We start from the raw sequence: 19,895 nt of genomic DNA, 5'->3' as shown, positions 1-19,895 counted from the left end.
CCGGTTTCCCAATTGAGATTCCGTGCTGCATTCAACGTACTCTGCTGAATTAACAATTTCAGCGATTGCCTCAATATTTGACCGATAAACTGCAGCTTCACAAACTCTCGGAGTCGGAGGTCCTCACATCGTGACCACACTCAACCACGATTTTAGCAAAGTTTCGAAACTCAGGAATTTTTGTTCCTTGGCCCAAAGATTTGGAATGCTCTCTGCCTGGAGAACTGCACCTGATCACCAAGATTCTCCAATTTAGAAACTTTAAATCTACTAATTTCCTATATGTTAACTAGAGATGTTTTTTTTTTCTTTCCTTCCATCTCTCTGTACAATGCTCAGAAGCCCTTTGTAAGGTCTGCTGTGCCTTGTAAAAACGTAAATAATTGTCATGGACAGGGAACTAAAAGTGAGGGCCAAAAATAATAGAACAAGTGATGTGAAACCACAGAATATTGCAGAAACATGTCAAAAGAAGAAATTGCAAACCATTGAAGGCACACTGCTACACAGAATTAAAGAGAATACACAGAAACGGAGAACTCGCGCACAACGGATTTATTTTCTTAAAAGAACAAATGAAAAGTGAAAACAAATGGAGTCGTGAAAAGTAAAGGTGACAATAAAGCAGCAAGAACCTGATAGTCGACAGTTGGCAAACCGCAAATATTCACCCTTCGAGAGCTACGTGAAACCATCAGGCACTTTCAAATCTTGATTAAAACTAATTTTTTTTAAACTGCTTTATCTGTTTTGTTGTCCAGCCCCGCACCTCTCGATTAGCATGATTGGCTACGTACGGTGCGAAAGTTCTACATGCAGGCACGTCATGGTGTCAAAACACTCCTGCAGATCTTTGCAGAAAAAAACAATTCAATACAAGTTAACCGTTTGGGCGGCAGGATGGTGGCACAGTGGTGGTGTTCGTGCCTCAGCAAGGAGGAGCTGTTCAATTTCGACTCCGGTGCCTCTGTGTGGAATCTACATGGGTTTTCTTTCATAGGTAAAACAACAAACTGGCTAAACATCCCAATGCTGAAAAAATACGAAATTACACATCGCAACGCCGCCCCCTACTGTGAAAACTCGACAAACCCCCTGAAAAAGTATCGAGTCTTTGTAACGGCCAGATTTTCTGCAGATTCGTCCATTTTCAGGCAACACAATACACAGGTCCGAGGTGTTTCATTTATTTACACCGGTGCTACATTTCATCACATATGCCACAAAACAGCATACACTGAAATATGATGTAGCCAAACAGAAACATAGGAAGTACTGCCAAAGATGTCTCGACTTGTTCAACATCAGCGGCTTGGCAAAGCTGAGGTTTTCCTTGAAAGACACGATCACGCAACGGTTGGTTGCAATATCAACCAAGGACGTGCAAGCAGCGCACTCGCACATCCACACACCTGCACACAGCACACAACATCCACACACACTTCCACACATACTCCTCCGTACAACGCGCACACACATCCACACACTCATACAACCAGACAAAACAAATACAAAGATCCCCCCCGTATAGCCTTAACAGGCTGTTGGGGCAAGTGCTGTTCGTGAGCACCTATAACGGCCAACACAGTACACTCCTACAACCAGATCACACACATCCACACTCCTCCACGCAGAGCAGACATCCACACACTCCTCCGTGCAGTGCACACACATCCACACACTCCACCGAGAGCACAAACCTCCACACACTCCGCTGTACAGCGCACACGCCGACACACATACACCCCTCCTCCCAAGAGGCCACACTAAATGCGCTACAAACCAGACTCTTTCAACCCTTTCACCGGCCAAATGACTTAAACCCTACACCACCCAGCAATTTTTTTTTCATTCTCGAATCTTGGGTCAGTTTAAATTTTGGTAGACGTTTTCAGAATGAATGATTGGTGCATGACCCTAGTTGTGTATATTTCCACAAAACAAACAGTAGCAGACAATCTATGTGTGTATTACCCGCTATGAACCTGGTGACCCGAGTTCCAATCCCACTGACGGCCAACACCAGTGACAATTATTTGAACTAGTCCTGGGCCTCCTATAGGTCGACTTAACCTCAAATGAGGACCTGGTGAGGTGTGTAAACATTACCACTAGAGACAAAAGCAGTCTGGCATGCTGTTGGCTAACCACCCCCCCCCCCCCATCATGCGCAGTGCCAGCTTTCATAGGTGCTCATTAACAGCAGTTGCCCCAAGAGTCTGTTAAGGCTATTCGGGGGCTCTGTGTTGCCTTATATTCGCTGATGTAGAATATCTGGCCTGGTCCACAGGAGGGCATCATCACCACCGGGTATTGAGGAGAGACAGGTGGCTTTAAAAAGAGTCAAGTTCAAGGGAGGTGTATGGGGGGTGGAGGGGGGGGTCGTGCCCATGGCACGCAGCACGCATCAGGTTCCACAGTAAAGCAGTCCACAAGCGGCAGGGGGGTCACGCGAGCTGCAGAGAGCCCAGCATCTCGGCGAGGCGCAGCTCACGCTCGTGGCTCTTGGCCCGCTTCTGCAGCCAAGCCTGCAGCTCCGCCGACAGCTGCCCAGCCTCACGTACGTCCACGTCCGCGGCCCCCCCGCGTCTCCCCGCGACCCCCCCTTTCCTCGCCGCCTCTCCCTCAGAGGAGCCTGCCGAGACGCCATCGGCCGTCCCAGGGTTCGGTGATGGTGCGGCGGGCAGCAGCGTCATCGGGCCCCGGCAATAATAGACCTCGTTGACCTCCTCGGGGATCGTGACATAGGAGACCCAGGAGAAGGCATCTTTGAGCGAGGAAACCGTGGTCTGCTTGAGCGCCGAGTCCCGGCAAACCAGGTTCAGCATGAAGAGACCTGTGCCCAGCACAGCCGCAGCGGCAGGAGCAGCAGAAACGCGCAGCACAATCGTGTGAAAGAAAAACGCTGAAGACCGGTACCGGCGGTGTCAAGAGGAGGAGGCTCGTGAAGGTCGCTACTAAGCAGTTGGAGGCAGTCACCCTGCAACAACAGCGGGGGCCGGAGAAGCGATGCTCGCAACGGGCGGAACGTAGAGTGGCTAAAACACAGCAAATTGGCACAGTAGAGGGCACAGGTGGTGCATCTGACAGTCATCTGTCAACTCATAGCACCTGTATCCGTCCCATAACATCCCAGCAGTGAGCTTGACACTTCATGTGGTATCAAGGTGCACCTAGCTTGGTACAAGCACCATGGTTATGTCACCGCCACTTAGTGTAAAATGGCGGTTGTTGTGGCAATAGTGGTGTGTAAGAGTGAGAGTGGTGCGTAAGAGAGTGGGTGTGTTGCTGCTCTGGAGACCAGGAGTTCGATGATCGATATATCACTATGTAACACGATTTTTGTCCATGGGTAGTAAGTGTTATTTTTATTTATTTCTTATGCCTAAACAGTATAGAAAATGGCTATTCCCCACAAACTTTGCTTTTGTGACCAGGACTTTATGTGAAGTATTGACACAAATGCACACGTTTTCTCATTGGAAATAGGTACATTTCAAAATATCACCGTCCTGGTCAAAAAAGCAAAGTTTGTGGGGAATAATAGCCATTTTCTGTATATTTGAGGCATAAGCAATTAGGAAATAACACTACCCAGTGAAACAATGTTTTTTTTGTTACACTGTATTCGGTCGTTGCGTTGATAGCATTCGTCGTGATTTCTCACTTAAGTGGGCTGCGTGAAGGCAGCCATCTTCCACTCAAAGTGATAGTGGTGAGTGTGTGAGAGTGGTGTGTGAAAGAGAGTGGTGACTGTGTGAGAGTGGTGTAACTGGAGTGGTGAGTGAATGAGACTGAATGAGAGTGGTGAGAGTGAACCGTGGGAGTGGTGATACTGGAGAGTGGTGTGTGAGAATAGTGCGGGTGTGAGAATGGTGAGTGTGTGAGAGTGGTGAGTGTGGATGAGAGTGGTAAGTGTATGAGAGTGGAGAGTGTGTGAGAATGGCGTGAGTGGTGTGTGAGAATGGCGTGTGAGAGAAGAGTATGGGGAGCAGTAGTGTAGCGGTTAGCGTGCTGCACTACAAACCCGGCACCCAAGTTCGATTCGCGCTCACGGGCAACACCAGTGATGAATATCTGAACCGGTCCTGGGCCTGGTGTAAACATTGCCACTAGGGAGACAAAAGCGATCGGGCGTGGTGCTGGTCACGTACCCCCTCGCCTTCATAGGTGCTAACGGCACTTGCCCCAACAGTCTGTTAAGGTTAAACGGGGATCTTTGTCTTTTGAGTGGTGTGTGAGTGAGAGTGGTGTGTGTGGTGAGTGAGAGTCGCGTGTGAGTGAAAGTGAGTGAGAGTGGTGTGAGTGGTGTGAGTGGTGTGTGTGGTGTGTGTGGTGAGTGAGAGTCGCGTGTGGTGAGTGAGAGTCGCGTGTGGTGAGTGAGAGTTGCGTGTGAGTTAAAGTGAGTGAGAGTGGTGAAAGTGGTAAGTTTAGTGAGTGCGAGTGGTGTGCGATTGAGTGAGAGTAGTGAGCGAGTGAGCGGTGAGTGTAGTAAGAGTGGTGAGCGAGTGAGAATGGGGAGCGAGATTGGTGAGCGACTGAGAGTGTGTGAGTGGTGAGCGTGTAGTGAGAGTGGTTTGTGAGTCAGAGAGTGGTGAGCATGTGGTGAGTGAGAAGTGGTGTGCGATTGAGTGGTGAGTGAGATTGGTGAGTGACTGAGAGTGATGAGTGCGAATGAGTGATGAGCTCGTGGTGAGTGAGAGTGGTTTGTGAATGAGTGGTGAGTGTGTGGTGAGAGTGGTGAGCGAGAGAGTGGCGAGTGAGAGAGGTGAGTGAGAGCGGTGAGTGAGAGTGGTGAGGGAGAGTGGTGAGCATGCGGTGAGCATGCGGTGAGCATGTGGTGAGAGTGGTGAGGGTGGTGAGCGAGAGAGTGGTGAGCGAGTGTGGTGAGAGCGGTGAGTGAGAGTGGTGAGTTACCGTGCGGGCCGATCAAGGAGCCCACGTCCCGGAGCAGCGCTGGCTCCACGAAGGCCGCTGGGGGGCAGCTCATGCCGAGCGCCGGTTCCTTGCTGTCCACATCAAACAGCACCGCGTCCAGTGCCGGCTCGCCTGCACAGCACACGCGTAACACTAGCAACACACACGCAGCACACATGCTAGCAACACGCTAGCAACACGCAAGCAGCATGCTCGCGGCAATCTCACAGCAGGCTCACAACACGCTCTCAACACGCTAGCAACACACTGGCAAACAGTTCGCAGCTCGCTCGCAACACGCTCGAAAACACACTAGCAACATGTGAGCAACAAGCTCCCAGCACGCTTGCCGCACGCTAGCAGCACACTCACAACACGCTCGGAGCACACTCACAAAACGGTTAAAACACGCTCTCAACAGGCTAACAGCACATGAGCAGCATGCAACGTGTGGTTCCGCGGTGCCCAGCGACGGCCATTACCGCGAGCGGCCATGGCCCGGATGTGAGCAACGCCATCCCCGACCACCACGTGGGCGCGCTCGTCGCCACAGAAACCGAACCACTCGGACGCCACGGCAACCACCGCCGGGTCGATCTCCACGACGACGAGGGAGCAGGCCGGGAAGAGGCGGTGCAAGAAGAGCGGCAGAGAGCCGCCGCCAAGGCCAACCAGTAGCACGCGGAACGCGGCGGCTGTGTCCGGCGCACGCAGAGCAATGCATGGACGGTACATCAACATGGCGCATCAACATGGAGCAACACGGAGCAACTTTAACGCGGCGCAATGTCGGCACATCAAAGAAGAGCAACGTCAACATGGCATCAACACGACGCGTCAACACAGCGGAGCGACGCGCAAGAGGCATGGGGCGTGAGGGAGAGCCAGCAGGGTATGGAAGGCAACGGGCGTGTGCGCAGGCCCATTCATTGAGACACGCAAGCGGCGGGCGGCCGTGCAGGCCACTGGGCCGGTACCTGGCTCGAGGCGCAGCAGGGCGAGGCCGCCCACCATTGCCTGGTGGTGATCGCAGGAGAGGAAGGCGGCATCGATCTCCGTGCCGTCCGCGGTGCGCACTGCTGCGGCTCCTCCCGGCTCTGCTCGCCGTCCCGGACTCTTCTTTTTGTTCTTCTTCTTTGTCGTCAAGGCAGTGCCTGCGGAAACATGCGCAGCACCGCTGGCACTTGTGCCTCGCACCAAGGAGGACCCGGGTTCGATTCCCGACTCGGGCGTCTCTCTCGTCCCCACGTGGTTAGCAAACCCCGCCATTGTATTTGCGATTTGCACTCCATTCCCGCGCACGTGGTTAACGCGCTCGGTGCCACTCGGCTAACTGGGTGGAGCGTGACTTGATCGTTGCGTTCCTCCAATGTGTTCGTTACTCGGTGTGTGCGTGTGTCCTACTGGAGATCTGTGAAAAAGAGCTTCAAAGCTCACCAGATTCCTCCAGTGTAAATAAAAATTGTGATTCTGATTCTGTGTGTCCGTGTGCGAGTGTCCATGTGTGAGTGTGTGTCCATGTGTGAATTTGCATGTGAGTGTTCATGTGAGTGTGCGTGTCCATGTGGAAGTGTGCGTATCCATGTGAGAGTGTGCGTGTCTGAATGAGTGTACATGTCCGTGTGCAAGTGTGTGAGTGTGCCTATCCGAGTGCGAGTGTGCGTGTCCATGAGTCCATGTGTCCGTGTGCGAGCGTGAGCGAGTGTGAGCACACACTGGGCATGAGCCTGGCCTCAGACTGGATGAGGTTGGGGTTGGAGAGGAAGAGGAGGCGGCGGTAGCGGCGCGCGTCTTCGGCCGTCACGTCCTCAACCACCATCCCGGCCGCCTGCAGCCGTACCGCGCGTTCACCCAGCCCTGCCCCGGGGCCCCCGGCTGACAAGAATGGCACCTGAACGCCCGCGCGCACGCACAGACAAACATCCATAAGGTTTTGTTGGGTTAGATCGCAAAAATATAACTGTGTCGTTAAACCCGCTGCTACCACACAATACAGTCAAATTAGTAAGGTTTGTCACATAAACAAAATGTGCCAATTAATTACTACTTCAACAAACTGGTGTGTTGGGGAGTAAATCCACAACATTTACAATTCGAGTATGACATTTCGCTGATGATTACAACCAGGCGATTAGCCAGAATTGTGAAGAAGTATTCCTGTTTCGGTCTTAAATAGAGTAAAGATGATGTCACCGCTGTGTGCTTATTAGGCGCGAGGACCAGAGGGTAGGGTTAATGTAGTCATAGAAATGACAATGGCTGGTATTACCCTTGCATCTCTGCATCTTATGAGGAATGCCAGTGAAGACATCAGTTTTACCCGCTTGATGCGGAGTTTCTCCAATTTTCTGGTTTCAAGAAAAGTATCCTCCCCAGAAGTTAGCCAGTTTAACACGCAGGGTTTTGCGACCAATATTATCCATAAAGGTTTTTTGGGTTAGATCGCGTAAATATAAATGTGCCGTTCCGCAATGTAACCAAAAAAACTTTATGGATATTAAACTTAATTTGGAGCTTTCGTGACTGCAGGAATTATTCCTTGCTAGGTTAGTTAATTTAGTGTGTCTCTCCCTGCCTCCTAATTTTTTCAAGCTTTCGTACCGTACCACTCATCGTGCTACTCATTGACATGCTAATTTCTCTAACCCCTCTCTCTCCGCCCCTGCCCCCCTCTCTCAAGCTTTTTACACCTTGCCACTCACCGTTTCCACTCATGGACATGCTAATTTCTCTAACCCCTCCCTCTATCCCAGCCCCCGCCCTCCCCTTTCTCTATTTAAGGCCTCGACACAGAGGCGTAGTTTCTTTTTGTGCCTATGTTTGCTCTCTCTCTATGTATCTCTGTGATATCTGTCTGTTTATATGTCTGTCTATGTTTCTGGTTCTGTGTTTAATCTCTCAAATTTAGCATTCTCAGGAAGAACGTAATCAACCAGATAGGGTGTTGACTTATGTTATCCGACTCTCTGTTGTATTACATTACATTTCTAAGCATACTAGATTTGTGTTTCTATTAAATTTATACCTGATGATGATTGCTGGTGTTGCAATCGAAACGTCGTATGCTAGTATTTAATTTAATTTATTATTTTATCTTTATACGTGACTTTACCGAAAGAACCAAAGAATAATTTATGGATATTGGTCGCGAAAACTGACAAAGATCCCAAGGACCATTTACAGACTGTAGGAGCAAGAGCTGTTAACGATTAGCGCCTACGAATGCTGGCACGACACACGAGGGGTCAGGTAGATGGCCAGCACCACGCCCTGCAGCCTTTGTTTCCCCAATGGTGATATTTACACATGGTACACAAGGTACGCATTACAAAGCGGAGTCGACCTAAGGGAAGCCCAGGACCGGTTCAGATGTTTGAGGGGCGATTCACGACACGCAGGTCTCTCTCCGGCGCAGTCTGTCCAGGCACCGCCTGCACCGCGTGTCGCGAGCCTCACCTGCTGGCGACGGGAGGAGAGGCCCGGCGGCGCCAGCTGCATGACAGGGCCCGAAAGCTCGGCCTGCACCGCCTCCATGCCGCCCACGTAGTCCTGGCCCCGGTGCAACGTGGCCACCACCAGCCGGCCAAACCCCGCCGACGCCGCGAGCTGCCGCCGGCCCTCACGGGAGCCGAACAGCCACTCGCTCTCACGGCCCTGGGGCACTACACACGTGGGGGCAGGGGTGGGGCAGGGATGGGGGGGCAGGGGTGGGGGGCGATCAGATTGGCTCACGTGCAGGGACCGGATTAATTGTTCACTTTTCGAGACCGTGAGAGATGTTGGGCGGCTCGGGGAGGCCTTCCTCCGGCAGATCGTGGCTACTAACGACCAGAATGATAATGGATAACTTTGTCAATTAACAATTGTTTAGTATTTCATTTGTACTGACTTTTTTATTGTCGATCTCATTTGTTTTTAAAGCATTCAACCCAAAGGTAACGAGCGCTTCCAGCCCCAGACTCCTGCCCCTGTAGTAAAGATGCCGAGCAAAGCCACCCAGAGGGAGAGCAAAGTTACCGAGAGGGAGAGCGAGGCTACCGAGAGGGAGGCGAACGAGCGAGTGGAGGAAGTACGTGTGATCGTGCGTCACGACTGTGCTTGCTCAGTGCCACACCAATGAAGATGGCGAAGGCTTTCCCGGGCGGTGAGGGCCGGCGGTCCACCACGTGGAGCGAATAACGTGGGGAGCTTGCCCCAGGTGCCAGGAGGTCAAGTGAGCAGTCCTCCCCAGCACCGCCCGGACGCTGCAGCCGACTCCTCACAATGGCCAAGAGCTGGTGGTCCTGCACAGCACTTAGCAGCCACTCCGAGCTCTCCAGCCTAGACACACAGCACTGACACTACAGCCTGGGCACACACAGCACTAACACTACAGCCTGGAAACACAGAATTAACTCTACTAAATTACTATTTTTATTTTACCAGGTAAGGCCCAATAGCTCTTTTTCAGAAGTGACCTGCCCACAAATGATAACCCAATAAAGTGGCTTATCATGTGGAAATTTAGAGAAGCCAAATACTCCAAAGACATATTTCTAAATGTGGAGGGGAAAAACCGTGGAGCTGGAGAAAAATACAATCGACCACGAGGAGAACATGCAAACTCCAGATATAGAACAGGCGTCATGGTCGCGATCGAACTCACAACCTTCTGTATACCAGGGGAGGTAGTTAACATCTCTCCACCGCGGCGAGTGTGGGTACTGGGTGAGTGAGTGAGTGTACCGGGCGAGTTTTGGGTACGAGGTGGGTGAGTGTGGGTACGAGGTGGGTGAGTGTGGGTACCGTGTGGGCTTGCCACCACCTTGGCTGTCCAGGCAGAGCTCCAAGATGGGTGGCTGCGCTGGACCGGGCAGCCTGTGGAAGCGTGTGAGCACCACGAGAAAGACCGGCATGCTGGGCTCGGTGTGCTCGGTGGAGCCGGCAGGGCCGGCGGGGGCCTGTGGCAGCACGTGCACGCGTACCGGCCAGCCCTCGACGGTGCTGAAGTGCTCTACCAGCATGCGCAGGATGTGCTCCTGGGCCAGCGACACACACAGGTACCGCCCTCCGAACTGGCGGGCACATGCAGCCAGAGACACGAGCAGAGGACAGGTGCACGCAGACAAAACGCTCAATGCATTGATTCAAATCAATTACGAGCCACGTACTGAAGTTTAATTCTAGCCGAGCTCATGTACTGTCATGCTTCAGTTGTATCGTCGACATCACTCCCACACACATGAATACGCTCGAGCAAAGACGGCACAAGGGGGTGCACTGTATTATAACTTTAAAGTCTTCTTTTATTATGAATTAAACGTCATACGTTGGTAGCCTGGGACACATCCCAGGTGTGTAGCTATGGGGGGGGAGGGAGGGAGCACCTGTAGCACGCGGGAGATCTCAGAGAACATGCGCGTCACGGTGAGGAGCGTGGGAGGAGATGAGTCTGGCATGAGTGCGTCCAGGGTGCCCTTGTCCAGCACCACCTGCTCACACACACACACACAAAGGCATTACCACTCAAAGACAAAGATCCCCCATATAGCCTTAACAGATTGTTGGGGCAGCGAGCACCTATGTAGGCCAGAACAGCACACGAGGGGGTGGGTGGCCAGCACCACGTCCGACCGCCTTTGTCTCCCCAGTGGCGATGTTTACACACTGCACCAGGTACTCATTTGAGGCTGAGTCGACCTAGGGGAGGCATCAAAACTCACAGGACACACACACGGGCATCACCATTCATACAATGGCAGTGCCAGGTTTCACACAAACTGCACCTGGAAGGAGCCGTCGTCAAAGTCCATGGCGGTGACATCCATGACTCGGAAGTCGAGGTCGGGTCGCCGCTCGCGCATCACCCTGATGGCCGTCTCGCTCACGTCCACGCTCACCACACTCTTGGCCAAGCCGGCGTCATGCACTCGCTCGCTCAGCTCCGAGTTCCCGCAGCCAACCACCAGCACCTGCCAAAATCACCACATAGCCACACAGGAGTCATCCCCCTACAAAGCCACCCACACAGGAGCCAACCCCCACCCAGCTACACAGGAGCCAAACCCCACCCAGCCACACAGGAGTCACCCTCCGACCGAACCAGCCACACAGGAGCCACCCAGCCATACAGAAGTCACCCCCTCCACCCAGGCACACAGCAGCCACACAAGAGCCACATGCACAGTTAGTACGGCCGTGGCAAGAGTGCAGCACGAACAGTACAGGAAAACCTCAACTGAGGCGTGTCAGGTTTTTTGGAGCAGGGTTGCAAAGTTTGCTGCTGCTCTTTTTGTAATCCCAATTGAGCAATTTGCAGGCAATTTGTCAGCATTGGGGCACCACGGTGGCAAAGATGTAAACTTACCCAGTACCCATACTCGCTGCGGTTATGAGATGTTAACTCCCTCCCCTGGTATGCAGGAGGTTGTAGATTCGATCCTAACCCTGACGCCTGTATATTTGCATTTTGCGTCGTCTCCCCGTGTTTGCATGGATTTTTCTCCGGATCCTCCAGTTTTTCCTCCGCATTTAGAATCAACATGCGTTTAGAGCATTTGGCCGCTATAAATTTCTACATAAGCCACTTTCAACTGGTACAAAAACTGACACCTTTATACAATGATTCATGTTTGCAATAAACACAACACAAGCAGTCAAAATGCAAACAAAAAGAAACAACTCTGATAATGATATGCACTGTCCTTGAAGTTGATTGGTCCACACCCGAGACAGCTTTTCTTAGAGCCTAGTCTCCATTGGTGTTGGACCAGATGACGCCAAAAGGCCTTTTGGCGTCATCTGGTTCACGTATGTGTATAAATATGTTTAGGCTCGCTGGTCTCGTCATGAAATTGCAATGAAAAAACACCAGGGGAGGCAGCTATCACATCTGCCTCACTGAGGGGGACGTGTCTAACGCGCCCCCCTCCGTGTGTGAATCTGGCTCTGACACGAGCCAGTGCCTCCCCAGCCATTGACCTCACCGCACGTCCTTGGTCCACACGGGACGTGCAAGGGTGACCTGGGTAGAGGGGACTTCCAGACTTATCACAGGACTACACAGCCATGCAAGCTACAACAATCTGAAACGTTACACAGATGTAGGGTGCATATAGCCAAAAGCAACCCCAATTCAGTAATTTTAAAGTCATTTATCAGCATTTGGATGTTTGACCAATACCAATTAAAATGTATGGGAGTATATTTAGCCATCGCAGAAAACTGACCAAACCCGTGCAGAGCAGAGGGAGAGAGATCACACAAACTCCACACAGTAAGGCGCCCACGTCGGAGGCCACGGGTGTCACCACTACTCCACACGCCCCGCACCCCCCGGTCATACGAACGTGGAATGTCATCATCAGTGGAATGTCATCATCAGTGGCTCCGCGGGGCTGTAAACCTGGTCGCTGGGCTTCACGTAGCGTCGCAGCAGCCCCGCCAGCTCCTCGTAGGAGCCGTACCACTCGAAGGCGTCGTCCCCGCGCCGCTCGAAGAACCTCTCCCAGTAGCGCGCGCTGCTGAAGTCGCGGTGGCTCCGCGGTAGCAGCTCCATGGTTGGGGGGGGGGGGGGGGCACCGGGCGGGTGGCGCGCCGCCTCACGGGCGGCAGGGAATTCAGGCAAGCAGCGGGGGTAGGGAGAGGGAGCCCGCCCGAGCAAGGCCCTGGTCTCGAGTCGCAGCGCTTGCGAGCGCTGTGCAAAGTTGTGCGAGACTGGGGATAGACGGCAGTCGCCTTCAGTCGCGACGACAAACCCGGGGCGACTGTTCCCTGCTCTCGTCCTTACCACGACCACCACAACCAACAACCACCAACAACCACCACCAGCAACAGCAGCAAAGCCACATGGACGCGAAGCAGCGGAACCACGTGGGCGGAAGCACGTGGCACTGAGGGGTGATGGATGATGGACAGCTCATGACAGAAGCATTAAGAATATATGTATTTACTTGTCTTTTGCCCGTCCTAGGACGGGTGTATTTCAGTAAATCTTAAACTTGCAAGCGAAAAGCAGACCGCGACGTGATATTCATTACATCAATTCGTGTGCAATTTGTAAGGCTGCGGTGACAGACTTATTTCATTTTAAGGTTATAATCCCTTCTTCTTGGTTATTTCGGAAAAGTCACGTAGAAGGGAAGTAATAAAATAATAAAAATAAAACATAATAAAATAATTCTCACGACGTTTCGGCCACAACGCAAGCAGCCGTCCTCAGGTGAAGACCAGGTATGTCTCCCCGACATTATTTTTTATTTGTATTATTTTATTACTTCCCTTCTACGTGACTTTACCGAAAGAACCAAGAAGATGAATCCCTGCAGTCACGAAAGCTTTAAATCGAAAGTTATAATCCCTTGTTCATCATGTCTCAACAGCGTTACGGAGATCGCGTGACGTGAGGGTTCTGCCTATGTAGTGAGGGTTGTAAGTTGACGCTGAGGAGGGGGGAGGAGGCGCCTCACCCCTCCATTTGGAGGACGTATTAAACACACAGCGTTGGTGTACGGTGTTTTTTCTGCAATATTTTGCTGTCTTTTCTTGGATTTTCTGTTTGCACTTAGTCACATATTCACTTTAAGATGTTTTCTTGTTCATGTTTTTGTTTTTTGTTTGTTGCGGTTGCACCCGATTCAAGAGCCGAATGGCTCACAGGGCTATACCAAATAAATGCACACTAATGAGGGGGGCTGGCCGACGTGAAGTGACGTCACGCGCGGGACACACAGACATTCTTGGCTTATTATAGTAGTAAATACCGGAGGAATCCGATCCGATGAGCGAAAAAGCTATTTTCCACACACGTTCAGTCGGGGCAAGGCAGAACAACAACACATACAAAAACACGATATGAGTTCAAAGTATAGGAAAGGTAAATAAATCATCCATACTAGGTTTTTTGGGGTTAGATCGCATATTTACGCGATCTAACCACAAAAAACTATATTATGGATTATATTGGTCGCGAAAGCCTATGTGTTAAACAGTAAATAAATAACTTCTAAATATATACAAATTAAACTAAACAATGTTTATTCTTTCCAGGTAAAAGCCCACTGAGCTATTCGCTTCTTTTTCAGAAGCGACCTGGCCACAAATGACAGCTCAACGACGTGGCTTATCATGTGGAAATGTATAGCAGCAAAATAATATAAATAATATAAACGCATATTTCTGAACGTTATTTATCGTCACGCTTGTTCACTCATGGCAGCCCCACTGAGGCTCGTATCTTTCTCACGAGAGAGGGTCCTGCCAAGTTTTCGCAGTAGGGGGCAATGTTGCTACGTGTAATGCTAATTGAGTATATTAACAGGTAAACTAAACTATTTCTTTTTATTTTGCAGGTAAGGTCCACTGAACTATAGTATAGCGCTTTCTCAGAAGCGACCTGGCCACAAATGATAACTCAACGAGGTGGCTTATCATGTAGAAATATATCGCAGCCAAATACTCTAAATGCATGTTTCTAAATGTGGAGGGAAAAAAACTGAAGGACCCAAAGAAAAATCCACACGACCACGGGGAGGACATACAAACTCCAAATATACAGCAGGCGTCAGGGTCGGGATCGGGATCGAACCCACGACCTCCTGTATACCAGACGAGGTAGTTAACATCCCGCCAACGTGGATGTTTGACCAATACTAATTGCATTGTATTTGGGAGTTTTTTTAGCTTGGGGGAAGGGGGGGAGGGACTAAGAGAACCCAGAGGACACCCATGCATGGCAAGGGGAGAACATACAAACTCCAAAGAGACACGCGCTCAACTTGCGAAGTGTGATGATGCGCGCGTAGGCGAGCCAAGACGCCAACTTTCCTGCCAAGTTTTTGCAGTAGGGGGCGGTGCTGCTGCTGTGTGTAATCCTAATTGGAATTTTTTTGTAAGTAAATTGATTGTGTTTGACCAATACCAGAGCCCGGAGGAAACCCATATGCAGAACAGGGGGAGAGAGAACATACAAACTCCACACAGAAAGACTCCCGAGTCGGGAATCGAACCCCTTGCTGCGCGGCGCCAATGTTCACGATGCGCTTTTGACACTGCCGCCCCAATGGCAAGATGTAGTCATTGTTAATCATTTTAATCTTGTAAACGTTCCTGCCAATTCCTCATAGGGAATCAATGGACCATGGACGATTCATTGGGTAATGTTTTTCCGATAGGTTAATAAAACTCTCTGGTTCAAATAATACTTCTTATTAAGTGCAGATATCCTTCCCACCACCAGCACATCCGGAATGACAATGAGAGCACAGCAGTGAAGGCAGCGGTCTCCTGCAGATTTAATTAATACAAAACCCACACTTAAGTAAAGCGTCCAAACATCAGCACAGGCGTTGTAAAATCATAGTAAATCAAGTACACCCATCTCATTTGAACTGCAGAGAAACGCCTCGACACCACCACCACCGCGCGGACCATTTTATAAAAGGGAAAGCGGATAATAGATGGAAGAGTGGCGTTTCCCTACAGCGATATACAGACGCTTTGTATGAATGCAAACGCTTTGAGTGGAAGATCGATATGGAACTCAAAAATCCTGATTGTGAACTCTCCACATAAAATCCCGTAGCACACAGCAAAACAAGATTCAGACCTTCAAGTAATGATTCACCTGCCCTATCAGAATTAGAATTCGATTGCCTACAGACGAAAAAAAAATGTAACACATTTACAGCACTTTTATAAATGAAAAATCATTCGCATCACTTACGTTTGTAGTTATTCTTTTTTTGAAACACACTCACTGTGCAAAATATATTTCTGATCACATTTGTAAATATTTACCATTCAACAAACACGTGGGTGAAGAACCATGGCGGTGGATGTGCACGCTGCAGCTCTGTGCTTCACGGCGATACGCAAGGCGTTTGTCGGAGCAACACAATGTGAGCCTGGTTTTAACTCGAATGAGACTGTCTGGGATATCAGCTGGTGCAAGCTTGGGTTGTGATGCGGCCAGAAGCTGGCAGTATACCAACGCATTCTGTAATCCATATTTGCAGAGCTTTCAGTGTTCATTATCACGTACGAGTGGGTCTTCTCCAGTAACTCCAGTTCCTCCTACATGCCACTTATTATTGGTATGGGCCAGGCATCTCAAAGCAGTCCCCTCCTAAAAATATCTTCGAGACTCAGTGAGGCTTTCTTGGTTTAAAACCAATTATTATTGTTATTGGCCTCAAGTGAAGTGCATGAATAAACTTCGCAGAGCTTGACTCTATTGCACCAACCACGACAACCATCCAGATCATCACTTTCATCATCACGACCCTGTGTATCACAACGGTATGTGCAAATGAGGCATTATTTACCATGACAGTGAGGCAAAAGATCAACCCTTGTTTAAAAGGTTAACGTGTTTTCCCCCAACGTTTAGGAAAGGTCAGCAATGGACAGCCCTAGTCGTGGTAGTGACCACACGGCAGTGTAGTTCTCCAGGGTGGCGCAAGGGGCGATCCTGTGTCCCACCACACTCAGTGAAGCCTTTTCCTGAATAGAAGATGAACATAAGCAGAGGCGAATGTTAAGCTTCTACTGAACACCAGAGCGGAAGAGAACAGGAGAGTACAACAGGTCTCGTACAGAGACAACGAACAAAGAGACGAAATGAACGACGTGAAGTGCTGCAAGCCACAGTGAGAGATGACAAAAGCAAGAAGAGAGTGCTATGGTTGGAGGAGAGCAAGAGGTTATGAACCATGCACAGTATAACCATCTCCGTGCAACAGCCAGAGGAGGAACCTTGGAGAGCAGTTGAAAACATGACTCAGGGATACGTCCACCATGTGACAGACAGTGGACGTTTGCAAGGTGATTGGGATCCGAAGAGGGTCTCCATTACCTTGATGCCTTGTGATAATAGGTGTCTGTTTGGGGTTTGAACATCTGTACACCTCCTATATTCTTGCCATAAATGGTAAAACCTAATGTTTTTTCGTCATCTTGATACCGACAAAAAGGGTCCCATATATTAAACTGCTCGACCCGCGCTATGAATGTTTTGATATTTGCATATTTCTCGTCTGTTCAACTTTTGCCATTCTTTTGTTTAACACTTGTAAGACAAAGCCACGAAGGAGACTGTCTCTTATGTAGGCCAATCAGTTTTAAATACAATGCATGCATTATCAGAGAATGTTTGTTTGCATGTTTATCATAAGCATGTGTGGTTATTGCAGATTTGATGCCTTGCAATAGGTGTCTATTTAGTGTTTGGTCATCTTAACACCGGTATGCTTTCCAGGAAGGATAAAGGTCATTCTTTTTTTCATCATTTTAATACTGGCAAAAATGGTCTTCTGGAATGGGATCCGAGATGTTTCGTTTCAAGATGGGGGATAAAGGTGACAATTGCGAAGGACAGCAGAACGGTGCCAGAAGCAGTGATGGGGAAGTTATTTGAAGGCGGCAACGTTACACAACGCCACGTTACTCACCATAACAAGTTACCTTGATTATGGAAAAGTTTCCTTTCAGTTTGCAGTACTGATTAGTTACTCATTGACTCAGTAAATGTACCGAACGTTGCTTTTACAAGTTGCTTCAGTAAATTAAAATTCACATAAAGTTTTCGTGACTGCAGGAATTCATATTCTTTGGGTCTTTCGGTGACTTTACCGAAATACCCAAAGAATATAAAAATGCACACTCATACGCACATACACATACATGACATACTATGTGCGTACATACACACATCCGTACAAAATGTGACCATACAGTACTAAACTTGTTTACTGTACAGTAATTAACAGGATAACTAAGGTATTGTCCACATACCTCTTCATAACTCTTACTTAATGTTAATAACGATTAAGTATTTACCATTCAAACGTATAATTTAGACATTTATGACCAGGAACGCGCTGCGTTTCCTAGACACACCCCGCAGGAGTTTCACAGTAAGGGGCGATGGTGTTTCGTGTAATCCCAATTGATTATTGCAGTGGAAGATGGCAGCCTTCATGCAGCCCCCTCTATTAAGTGAGAAATCACAACCATACGCCATTAAATCGGCGGCCGAACATCGATCATCGATCTCCAGGCCTCCAGAGCAACAACGCAATTGAATGTTCAGTGGCGAACGCGTTTCTCTTTCCGAATGACGTCTTTAACGTTCACTGTGAAGCAGACGTCCCATAGTATTTTTGTGTTAAGCCACACCGCAGTAATAACCAGGGTGGCCTCCTGGATTAGAAGCGCGAACCTCTGCAATGAGCGGTGAGCGTGCTACCGCTGGGCCACGTCATCACCCAGATGTTGTCTCCTTAAACGGTGCGACTGGCGTCTCACCCTGCCGTGAAACTACAACGGAGCCAGCCGTGTGGCCTGAGGAGCCGTCTCAACGTCTTGGCTCAGAGGTGACAGGGGGGTGGGTCGGTGACCACCGGGTTTAAACCGGGTTCTTAAGCGGAGTCAGGTGATTGTCTCAGCCCGGTCGCCAACAATGGAACAAAAAAAACGTGTTGCGTAAAATTTTGTTTTTAAGTTGATTTGGCCAACATTCCAGTTCTAAGAATAAAAAAATATATTTAATCTACCTAACAGTTCTCTGTCGCAGGGTATACAAAGCTCGGAAGTAGTCCTGTGAATTCTGCTTCTGTGGGACATTCTTTGATACGGGGTGGTGCACTGCTCTGCTTGATTTCCAAATGAACACGTATCTCGTGACGTGACATGAATACATAATTGGAATAGAATTTAAAAAAATTGTGGTATTTAAAAACATTATTCGAGCCTCACATTCCTCGTGGCCCTCTGCTGACACAGCGATGGAAAAAGTCGCGACACGAGGCGTGGCGCTCGGGGTGGATCTTGCACCACCAGATGCCCCTTCTGGCCCAGCCAAGTTCACTCTGCTCAGGAGTGCTCACTTTTACGGTGGCCCCCCCACACAGCAGCTCGACTGCCTCTCCTCCCACCCCACCCGGAAGGAGCCGGAGCCGACACCTGCGGGTTAGCGTCCTTCAGCCACCTAGCTTTGACAAGGTCCCTCCAACCGCACGTGCCGACGAACTCACAAGGGGGCGATGCGATGCTGAGCCCACGCAGAAGTGAAAATGGGAGGCTCAACTTTTGTGAAATGTCATCGCGTGCGCAGCGCGACCGGGCTACTTGCGTGTGAGGGGAGGCAAGGTGGCCCGCGGCGTAACTCCCATGTCCTCGAGCCGAGGGAGCCACGCGTGGCGCAGTTCAAGAGGGAGCCCTCGCCTCCGCAGAGGGAAGAACGACGCATGTCTGCCCACTTCCGCATCACAGCACGACGTGGTGAGGAGGAGAGATGAACACCGAGCTTGCTGGTGAGGTGTGTGGTGCGGTGGGCTGAGGCGGGGAGGTGAGCATAGAGCCTGCTGGTGAGATGACGAAGTGAGGTGGCAAGGAGTTGAGTGGAGAAGCGGTGAGGTGGTTAGTGGTGAGGTGGCAAGGAGGTGCGTTGGTTATGTGGTGAGGAAGTGAGGTGGTTATGTGATGAGGTGGCGAGGAGCTCAGGGGTGACGTGGTGACGGGAGAAGTGGTGAGGGCTGAGGTAGTGAGGTGGTGAGCTGGTGAGGGGTGAGGTGGTGAGGGGAGAGGTGGTGAGGGCTGAGGTAGTGAGGTGGTGAGGTGGCAAGGAGGTGAGGGGTGAGGTGGTGAGGGGAGAGGTGGTGAGGGCTGAGGTAGTGAGGTGGTGAGGAAGTGAGGTGGTGAGCTGGTGAGGTGGCAAGGAGGTGAGGTGGCTAACGGCGGGGTGAGCAGGGCGTGTAGGGGACGCGAAGCAGGCAGGGCGTGTGCTCCATGACCCTGAGAAGCAGGGTGTCGATGTAGTCTTCCAAGGATCGGATGAGGTCGTCCTTGGCCACCAGATCTTCTTTGTGATGGATAATCAGCGCAACGAGATCGGCCCGGCTGAGATTCCGGAGTTTCTGTTCCGCACACACAGGCAGGCCCCACACCTCGCTTAATGTGGGGGTGTTCACACAAGGCGTTTTCTCTGTAACACGCTTCTT

General features: G+C 50.3%; 2 protein-coding genes across 6 annotated transcripts in view; both read right to left on the bottom strand.

Moving 5' to 3' along the window:
- Nucleotides 1–540: 540 nt before the first annotated feature.
- METTL13 (methyltransferase 13, eEF1A N-terminus and K55) lies at nt 541–12,813 on the bottom strand. 2 transcript variants are annotated; one of them, XM_078610661.1, is made up of 11 exons: nt 12,302–12,813; nt 10,683–10,868; nt 10,284–10,388; nt 9,703–9,971; nt 9,032–9,237; nt 8,374–8,579; nt 6,634–6,808; nt 5,895–6,071; nt 5,400–5,612; nt 4,918–5,049; nt 541–2,836 (listed from the first exon to the last, which is right to left on the bottom strand). In XM_078610661.1, exons 1-11 carry the CDS (start codon nt 12,452–12,454, stop codon nt 2,448–2,450), a joined length of 2,211 nt encoding a protein of 736 aa, XP_078466787.1. In that variant the 5' UTR covers nt 12,455–12,813; the 3' UTR covers nt 541–2,447. The 2 variants fall into 2 exon arrangements, with proteins under 2 accessions (XP_078466787.1, XP_078466796.1); XM_078610670.1 differs by having other exon boundaries at nt 4,918–5,070; nt 12,302–12,802.
- Nucleotides 12,814–15,164: 2,351 nt separating this feature from the next.
- Nucleotides 15,165–19,895, bottom strand: part of LOC144730075 (rab11 family-interacting protein 2-like) — a 44,109-nt gene continuing 39,378 nt past the window's right edge. For all 4 annotated transcript variants that reach the window (XM_078610605.1, XM_078610634.1, XM_078610617.1 and 1 more), the window contains one exon: nt 15,165–19,811. In XM_078610605.1, the coding sequence (XP_078466731.1) occupies nt 19,626–19,811 (186 nt within the window). In that variant the 3' untranslated portion in view covers nt 15,165–19,625. The remainder of the gene's footprint in view (nt 19,812–19,895) is intronic.

This window comes from Lampetra planeri, chromosome 2 (assembly GCF_965212315.1).
Source record: "Lampetra planeri chromosome 2, kcLamPlan1.2.h2, whole genome shotgun sequence".
Classification (NCBI taxonomy): domain Eukaryota; kingdom Metazoa; phylum Chordata; class Hyperoartia; order Petromyzontiformes; family Petromyzontidae; genus Lampetra; species Lampetra planeri.
Note: the sequence above shows the minus strand (reverse complement) of the source record. Positions and strands in the feature narration are given on the sequence as shown.